Below are 9,312 nucleotides of genomic sequence, written 5' to 3' on the forward strand. Positions count from 1 at the left end.
TGATCATCCTTATGGTAAGTTTAATGTAACAAATTGCCAAAAAAAATTCCTAATTCTATTCAGCTTTAATAGAAACAAAATTCTTGATGTTGCCAGACATGTTGCCATTGATTTTTTTTAATTAATTACCATTTCTCAGACATCAGTGGCACTTCAGTGCATTGAGTTGCAGGCAGAAAATTGTTTTTAACACTTTATCATTTTTGTCCAGCTATTATGCCTTAATCACTTTCAAATACTTGGAAGAAGCTACCTAATTCCTCAAAGTTTTGTAAAGATATCTCAAATATCTTTAAACTCCCCCTTTGATTTTATCTCTTAGGGGAAAGACATGGCAAAAAAAAAAAAATATTGCCACAGTTATTTATTTTCTTCAACTCTGTTATTTGTGCGTCACCTCTTTCCTTCACCATGCATCTGATTTGTCTCTTTAGCGCCAGTCTTTCCTCTTCAAGCCGCTCAATCTAGCAAGAAACCATGCAGGGAGATGAGAGAAGCTCCGAAAAGAATGATCATAAAAGCCGGGATTATAACTTGTATAACTTGTAATCTCAGTGTACCTCTTTGGTGAGGACTTGGTTTTCGGCTTTGTACTGGCGTTGTCTGAGATGTTTGGCTCGCCTGAATTCCAGCAAATCCACTTCCTGCTTTGGTTCCAGACCTTTGCAGTGATTAAAAAAAAAAAAAGATCGAAATAAACACAAGTTAAACTATTTCACTGCATCAATTCAGTCAATGCTAAATACAAATAAAGAAAAATCTGACCTAGTTTTTCTCGGAAATCTTCGTTTTCGTCCATGAGGTCATTGATTCTCATCTCGAGCTGGTTGATCTCTTTGGTCATGGCTTCTGTCTCACACTCTCTCACTCTAATTTGATTTTTACACTCTTTGATCTCTGCGATGGCTGCTTCCAGGCCATAAGTACCCTGTAATACAGAAACAGAGCTGCGGTTACTGTTTATCAGAAAGCATGTCTTGTCTCACTTTCTTTATTTCCTTGTTTTTCAACTCGTATGCTTTTTGGGGGAAATCAGGATGTAATTAGATATGATTAAAAACAAAAACTTAGCTTGTATACCCAAAAAAGCATGTTGATCACACCATAGTCACATAGTCATTTCAGTGTCTATATTAAAAGTGAGGACAGTCAGGAAAAAAAAAACAACATAGGCCTTATTTCTGGGAATTCAAGTCCACATTAATTCGATCTGGATTTAAAAAGAATCTTTGATGTGAGCCAAAAGCAACAAACAAAGGGGAAAGGGAGCATTTGTAGACTTACAGATTCATACTGTTTCAAGCGGTTTGAAGCCTCAATGAGGGCTTTTTCCTTTTCCTCAGCATGAGATTCCGCAAGCTTTGCTACCCGTTCTGCTTCCGCTGCTCTGGTCTCTGCAGCTTCCAGCTTAGACTTCAGCTCCTCCATCTTCCTGTGCTGTATGGACGACGGCAGCCCTTGGACAAGTAAAGGAGATCTCACCAACCAACAGTTGTGGGCAGCAAAAGCAAACAGGGTGCTAAATTACTCCGTAGAGGTCAAGGGGTTTCAGAGCTACGCAATACTTTTAATGGGCTTGTCACAGTTGTTCCTTTCACATAGCATGTCATTTGATGTTGACGAATATTTAGCAGTGGTTTTACTGTGTAAGGGCCGTGACACACCCAGCCAACGTCAAAGAACTAGTACCGACGAAGACCAACTGCTGCGTCAAGTTACATGAGCTACTCTGGGCCTACATGTGGTGCTAGAAGACAATGAGAGTAAATGAGCACGTAGTGCTGCACGAGAAGAAGTCAAAGAAGACCTGGGGCCATTTATGTATCTCACTCCGTGACCCAGTCTTTAGGCAGATGCTGACCAATGCCGATTCAACATTTTGATTAAGGCGAAAAGCCACTGACAGTGGCACCGCTGATACGGGACACAGTGCACAGAAGAGACCGAAGGCCACTATCCAACAGCCCAACTCCCGCCAACAGGTGTGTCCCAGCCCTTAAATACCCCATTAAAGAACAAAACTTCACTGCATCCTTCACACACACACAAAAAAAAGGGATTTTTCCCCAATTGCGCATACATGTATCATGTGCATTCACTGAAAGGGTTGGTGCTGTGGTGCATGTAGTTTCTTAAGCTTTTGCAATAAGCAAGTATATGTGAAATTAACTAAAACTGTAAAACCCAAGTTAACATTAAACTGCTTCCTTTATCTCACAAACATTACAGAACGCAAATAAATTAACTTTACTGTGACATAAATAATCATAGGCCTTTGGCAGTTGGTGATGTCCCAGAAATGCGTGCTCTGATATGAGGGGGTTCGGTTAGAAAAACAAAACAAGGAGCCACCCACCTCTGTCGTTCTTTGTGGAAGTCTTTAACTCTTCAATGAGCAAGGTGTACTTCTCCATTTCCCCCGTATACTGCTCAACTTGCTCACTTAGCATCTTGATTTGATTATCCCTCTCTTGGACAGTCTTTGGGACATTTCAAAACATTTTAAAATAATGAGAATTTGCCCGTAAGGCTGAGCACAGTGATAGCACACTGAATTCTAAGCACTTCCACCATTGTCAATGAGATCATTCATGAAATGAAAACAGGGGTGGCTGAAAATAGGGGGCCCATAAAAGATGAAACTTACACCACAGAGCTCATATATGACCTGGACCAGGGCAGCGACAGATGTGGAAGGAAGGACAGGTTGATAAAACGTGACAAGGCAAAGAGAAAAATCAAAAAGTAGGAAAAATGGCAGATAGATGGAAGACATGGAAATCACCTCCCAGTCAGGCTTTTCCTACTCTAATAAAAGGCACACACACACACACACACACACACACTAGCTTTTTACACTGTAAGCAGGATTTTATTTTTTTTTTTAGATGATCTCGAATGATTATATCTTGAGCACATTGTAACAATTAATGCTTTTTTTGTGCCAAAACAGCGTGATACTGTTTTAATAGATTTAATTTAAATTCTTGGGCCTGTTTTATATTATATGTTCTGCTGTGATATGTTACAATGTAACAGCAACGACGTCGTTTATAACGTTAAATTATGACTCTATGTTTAAGTATTTCTAACTCTGACTACATCATCCACCTTGGATGTAATTGTTTCTTTCCATCTACACGAAAACAGACAAGTGCACCATAATGATAACTTAATAACCAACATGCATTGCACCGCTATGGCAGGTGGTGATATGTCAGTTTTTCTGGGACAGACCTGCTGCAAGGCAATAATGTTGCTTTTGTCCAAATCCATCTGGGCTAAGCGCAGCTTCTCTCTCAAGTCCCGGATCATCTGCTGGTACACCAAAATTTCATCATCCTTTGCAGAGAGCACTCTCTGTGTGTGGAAACAAACCAAAAAAAAAAAAGTCACATCAGCACAATGGAAGATTCATTCTAATGCAATCACAATGGTAAAGGAGCACGATGCACCTTTACAGCAAACTTCTACTACACAAGTAGTAAATAGGTGTTTTATAGCTATGTAGCTTCGTTTCACTGTGACTGCATTGATGCAATTGCCTTTCTTCATAGTCCACTGCATGCATTTAACTACTGTATGTCAGGTTTAACTCTTTTTAGACAAGCTTGTAAACTGACTACAGATCTTTTTATGACTTGATACTTCTGTGCTTTGCGAAAGTTGTAATATGCTTAGCTCACTTCAGGCCTTCAGAAAGTAATCCCCTCAAAGTAGTGACAGAAAATAATGTAATTATCTTTTCTTTTCTTTTTTTTAAAGGCAGAAAAGGTCATCTTAGGACTCCTGAGTTCACAGATGGGTTTCTGTGCTCAAAAGGGGTTTAACATTTGGAATTTGCACAATGAGTTTATTTTACAGACAAGAGGTGCCTTGTTGAGAGCTGAAATCTTACTTCACACCCACCTTCCACTCCTGCACTTTGGCATTGACTGCTGCCATAATTGGGTCATCCTCTTCAGACATGCTATGAATCTTATCTGTTAAATCTCTGACCTCCAGATTAAAAACACACAAAGAGAAACATAATTCACTTGCTGGTACAGGATATCATCATGTAAAAAAAAAAAATATATAAATATATATATATTATTTTTTGTACTTGAAGCTTTGCATGGTCCCTCTCTTTCCTCAGTTGATCCATAATGGAGTCAGTCTGCTGCACAACAATCTTCATCTTGTTGTACTCATCTGTCATCTTCTCCATCTCCTTCACAGATTCCTCCAGATTTTTCTGCATCTGGTCATGTTGTGTCTTCAGTTCCAAGTTTTCCTCCTCAGCTCGCTAATGGACACAATATACTATAAGACTGATTTGTAGACACATACCTTGCTGCTACAAATCTGTGGTGCAATGATCAGGTTATAAAAAGATGTAAAAAAAGAAAAAGAAGTCAAACAAATTCTAGTAATAGACTGAGTCTAAATTGACATTGCTTTTTGACCTTAGATGCTTTAATTTTCTCAAAGAATAAAGCAAGGTACTACTACTAGGCGTTTCTTGTTCGCTAGAAGTAAAGTAGACAACCATATATTTTGCTACCTGTAGGTCATCCAGGCACTGGTAGAGCTGGCGGTTGGCCAAGTTCAGCTTTCTTTGGGTCTCTGCCGTCTCATCTCTGGATGGGACTGGCTCCTTCTGGTCCAGCTCTCCACGATAGAATTCCAAATCCTGCTGGAGCTGCTCATTCTGTTGTGGTGCAGTCAAAGAAATAGTCTCAAAAATATAGCTGAATCCAACATTGTATGACCATGCTCTGATACTATGATCTGGAATGTAAGGATTTCCTTTTATCTTACATTAACAATTATGAAGACCCCACCATGGTGTTCACGGTGTGTGTGTGTGTGTGTGTGTGTGGGGGGGGGGGGGGGGGGGGGGGGGGGGGGGGTAGAGGGCAGGCTGCAGATACGTAGCTTGGAGTTAAATACCACCAATCTACAAATACATGGAAAATGTCTTGGCAGGTTTACTAGCAAGGATCATGTGTTACACTGGCCAGCGCCCTTTGGATGACAACAGCAGAATAACTTACTTTTGTAAAGTCTTTTAATATTGTAGATCCTCAACACTAAATTTAATACATTTACAACATATTTCAAATATATTAACACATTACACCTGATACTGTACCAATTGGATATTGGAAACACAAACAAGACCGGACTATTTACTTTGCAATTATTATTGTCTAAAATAAAATACGTTTTTATATAACCCAACTATTATTTATGTTATTTGTATCCTGTTTCCATCGCTGTTGTCTGCATCTTTACTTACTTGACACTTTTTCACTCCCAGCAACCACATGTATCGACATTAAACATGTATTTCATATACTTAATTACCTAATATCTATATACTCCTACTAACACCAACGTGTGCTTGTTTTGAAAGACTAAAAGCTAAACACTAATTACATTTCTTACCTTTTTCTTAATCTTTTTTAACTAGGGCAATGGAACAGAAAGAAATTAAGACATGATAAATACTGGAAAAGCATGTCACCAAATTCATGTGAGCAAATGATGACGGAGCATAAGGCATGTTTTAAAGAAAGAAAGAAAGAAAATATTTGGAATGAGTTTTTACACCAGATGTCCCCTTTTTTTTTAATCAGGGCTCCGGACCAGCACCAAGGAGCCCCCCAGAGGTTTTACATCGGATAAAGTGATGAATTAAATAATTGCTTAATGGACTGTAGTGCCAGGTACCACATACCTCCCTTTTCAGTTTCTTGGCCTCATCCTCAGCCTCCTCTGCTCGTGCAGCCAACTGAGACAACAAAAGTGCAAGTTGCAGATATGCAGTAACAACAGAACCACACCAGACACACACCAACAGCATTTGTACTCGGTAACACCTCTGAAAATGTGAATTAACTACAATATGACTGGAAGCAGACATTGTCTAAAAACACCAGGGTGACAAGGAATTATTTAAAAACTATTTAATTTCAATTAATTTTCAGTTAAATTCGATTTACAATGACAACAACATGGGGTTTAATAAAACCCACTGGTACTGCTTTAGTCAATGAATAACGTCAAGACAAAAAAATATCTTCAGTGGCAACAACATAATGTCAACACAATGCAAACTAATGGCCTAACATTTAAAAGATACAAGACTACGTTCAAAGTCCTATGCGATACAAAGGCATAATGGATAACGCTCATACCTCCTCAATAGTTTTCTTCTCCTTGCCCATTTCTTTCTTTAACTGGGTCAGCTCCTTCTCCCTTTGCTCCAGCTGATTCTCGAGCTGCCAAATCTCATCTCTCAGAAAGCGGGTATCTGGCCCTGTGCTGGAGTGCTACACGAGAAACGAGAGATGCATATAACCCCCCCATCAAGAAACCTCGAAGTCTCGCATCACCTCCATCTGTTCATAACACTAATACCAATTGCTATTAATTGCTACTTTTCAAAGCCAATGGTCAGAACACAGATTCTGATAACATACAAACCTTAAAAATGAAAATAATAATCAAGTTGAAATCAGAAGTATACAAGCGGTGAGTATGTAAGGAATTAACTGTAATCTTCTTAGGTGCTGTCTCTCAGTGGTCGAAACAACCAATCCCTTTGTGCCCAGGATTGCACTTTACAATTGGCTAAAGGATTTGGCACTGTGGCCGGAAGTGAAGCAGCATAAAGGCTAAATTTCAGTTGAAGACAATGATGTTATTTTTCACATTTATTGAGAGCATGAATCATGTCAAGAAAAAAAAAAATACAATATTGTATGTGGCAAACAGTATTTAATTATGGAGAACATTATAGATAAACTAGAAACAGCATTTCCGACAAGGAAATGCACTGTGAATGCTTTGGTGGTAAAAGGCTTTGAAAAAACCTGAACTGTTTGCTGAAATAGCTAAATTGAAATGTCACTTCCTTATTTACTGGTAAGGCCCAAACCCAGTTAGCCTTAAAAAATTAAAAGGCAAAAACTTTCCTGTTTCCTGTCTGTGTGTGTGTGTGTGTGTTCACCACAAACGCATTTTACCATTTAAAATACTAAAAACTTAAAAAAAAAAAGTATGAAAAATTGTTTTATTTTTAAATTTAAAAAACTGTGAGCGGCTTGACGGAATATGTTCACATACTTTATTTGAAGACACTCAATAAACTGAAGGCAGGGCGGCGATCTTAAAACAGACCCCGGCTGCGATTGGAGGAGAATATTTGGACCTCCGTTATAATAGGGTCCCACGGGAGTTTCAGACGGCACTTTCTCTGCTTCTGGCCAAATACTTTAAGAAACATAAGTCCCGTCACAGTTGACTGAATAAAGGAAGAAAAAGGTTGAAGCTGAGGAGTCGGAGTGCGTGTGATATTACCCACTATAACTGGGCCAACATTCTGCAATACACACTAATGGAGAAGTTGAAAATTCCCCCTAAAAATACCTCAAACTTAAGCTGAGCGTATTGAAAAACCGTAAAAGATATTAAAAAGCGCAATACAAGGCCGATAGCGGAAATCCTTCTAATTTGCTGAAAATTTGAATTCTCCGTCTCCAGGCTAAAGTATGCCTGACTAGTTAACACTGAAAGAGGACACAGCTGAAGACAAGCTGAAGAGACAGTCTCTCCATTCACCTGAATGAGAACAAATTGCTGAAAAAAGCAGAATATTTGGAAAAGCATAAAAGATTCCAAAGCCGACTGCAAGAGCACACGTCCGTAGTAAGACAAAAATCAAAATAATAAAGCTTAGGATAACATAGATACTCTAAAATGGTTATTCATGCATTACCTTTAGCTCTTGTTCAAGCTTTGTCACCTTATCGAGAAGTTCCTTTTCTAACACACAGAGAGAAGTCAAAATAAGAAATGCTGTTTTATTTTTTGCAAAATATAGAGACATATGAACCATTCTAACAACTGAACATTATCTGTGTACTAACCAATTTTGCCATGCTGTATGCCTGCCTGATTGATGAAGTCATTGCAAATCACAATTTCCCGATCCTTTATCTAGCGGGCAAAGGGAGAGAGGACAATATGTTAAAATTAAAAGTTGGATTTCATTTTAATAGCCTTGCTTAAAAGACATTACATTTGTAAAGAGTTTTTTTTTTTAATAACAAAAACAACATTCCACACCTTAAGCAGGGCCTGAAACACTTTAAAGACTTGAATAATGTCTTTGGGAGCTTTGCCCTCCACCTCCCATTCTTCTGTCTGTAATATGATGAAAAAGCAAAATGAATAGAAATGAAAATTAATGGTAATATTCTGATGCTGTGCAAAAGCTTGGATGGAAACACTGCACCAAAAGAAAGTTCAGTGATAAGATTTTTCATCTGCAGACATTTTAAACTAGTGTGTTGGAAATTCAGTGACCACAAGAGGATCAAAACAACGTGCACGTGTTTCTGACAAAGCCAGTGAGAAATGAGCCGTAAACAATAGTCCCAGATCAGTGTTGGGCTTTGTACACAGCACATCTACATGTGGTTATAAACCAGAGAAGGGTTGAATGGTTAGATGAGTGACGTTAAGCGTGAATTTGAGGGGATGTTTAAAGTGGTGTGAAATGCGATTAACTAGTTAACGTTACCGACACGAACATGCCGTAGATCTCTTCCACTTCTTTTCCACGTTCGCGCAGGGTCGCCGGGTCAATCTTCGTCACTTTAGCCCATTTGAAGGCAGCAGGCATTTTGGCCGTGGCGTTTCAGTCGCGTTAGCCGAGCCAAATATTTGTGAAGCACAGTCTGAGTTAGCTGGTTAGCTCGTTTGAGTTAGGATGCTGTTGCTAAATCTTGCCATGCTCTTCCAAGTGACGTTAGCATCACCGTTAACACAAACGTTAAGCTCGGTTAAAGACTAGACTTCTTGACATGTGAGCTAAAAATAACAACACATTCCAAGCTAACCAGGCAACTCCACTTATTTTCACGCATCACCCACTTAATAGCAAACTAAACAGTGGGATTTATCCTGTCAGTGTTACAGCCAAATGTAACATATTTAACCTCACTCGGCAGGGTAAACAACGAATGACGGAACCGTACAGGGCACAGATAAAATGACAGCCATCCTTAGCTAGGTCTCCATGTCCGTGATGCTGTGGCTGCTAGGTTACCGCTGACAACAGCGCCAGTTCATGCTAATTGCTAGCTATTTAAGGCTAGTTCACAAGAAAATGAAAACAGTACCAGTTAAAACGCATTGAAATTAACGTTTGCAGGAAGCTTTTTTCGAAACTACAGAGAGGTAGCGTTTGTAACGTTTAGACAAAGTACTTGAAAAGCTTAAAGCTGCTCGGTGCCGGTCGCATGTACTTGCAACGTT

The 9,312-nt window shown here is 39.1% G+C and overlaps 1 protein-coding gene across 6 annotated transcripts in view; it reads right to left on the reverse strand.

Annotated features, from left to right (window-relative positions):
• The window catches only part of cep290 (centrosomal protein 290), a 30,376-nt gene extending 21,074 nt beyond the window's left edge, over window positions 1-9,302 (reverse strand). For 2 of the 6 annotated variants that reach the window (XR_010912242.1, XM_067493852.1), the window contains exons 1-15: window positions 8,576-9,300; window positions 8,119-8,196; window positions 7,920-7,989; window positions 7,769-7,815; window positions 6,186-6,320; window positions 5,726-5,779; window positions 4,547-4,693; window positions 4,106-4,288; window positions 3,910-3,999; window positions 3,238-3,360; window positions 2,357-2,480; window positions 1,285-1,457; window positions 766-928; window positions 561-661; window positions 398-464 (exon numbers count right to left, since the gene is read on the reverse strand). Coding sequence is in view for 5 of the 6 variants with exons in the window: in XM_067493852.1 (XP_067349953.1) it covers window positions 398-464; window positions 561-661; window positions 766-928; window positions 1,285-1,457; window positions 2,357-2,480; window positions 3,238-3,360; window positions 3,910-3,999; window positions 4,106-4,288; window positions 4,547-4,693; window positions 5,726-5,779; window positions 6,186-6,320; window positions 7,769-7,815; window positions 7,920-7,989; window positions 8,119-8,196; window positions 8,576-8,677 (1,657 nt within the window). In the remaining variant the exon portion in view is untranslated. Of the gene's footprint in view, window positions 1-397; window positions 465-560; window positions 662-765; window positions 929-1,284; window positions 1,458-2,356; window positions 2,481-3,237; window positions 3,361-3,909; window positions 4,000-4,105; window positions 4,289-4,546; window positions 4,694-5,725; window positions 5,780-6,185; window positions 6,321-7,768; window positions 7,816-7,919; window positions 7,990-8,118; window positions 8,197-8,575 lie in introns of all 6 variants that reach the window. The other 4 variants (XM_067493851.1, XM_067493850.1, XM_067493854.1 and 1 more) reach the window with 4 other exon arrangements.
• Window positions 9,303-9,312: the final 10 nt, after the last annotated feature.

Source organism: Channa argus, chromosome 23 (assembly GCF_033026475.1).
Source record: "Channa argus isolate prfri chromosome 23, Channa argus male v1.0, whole genome shotgun sequence".
NCBI lineage: Eukaryota > Metazoa > Chordata > Actinopteri > Anabantiformes > Channidae > Channa > Channa argus.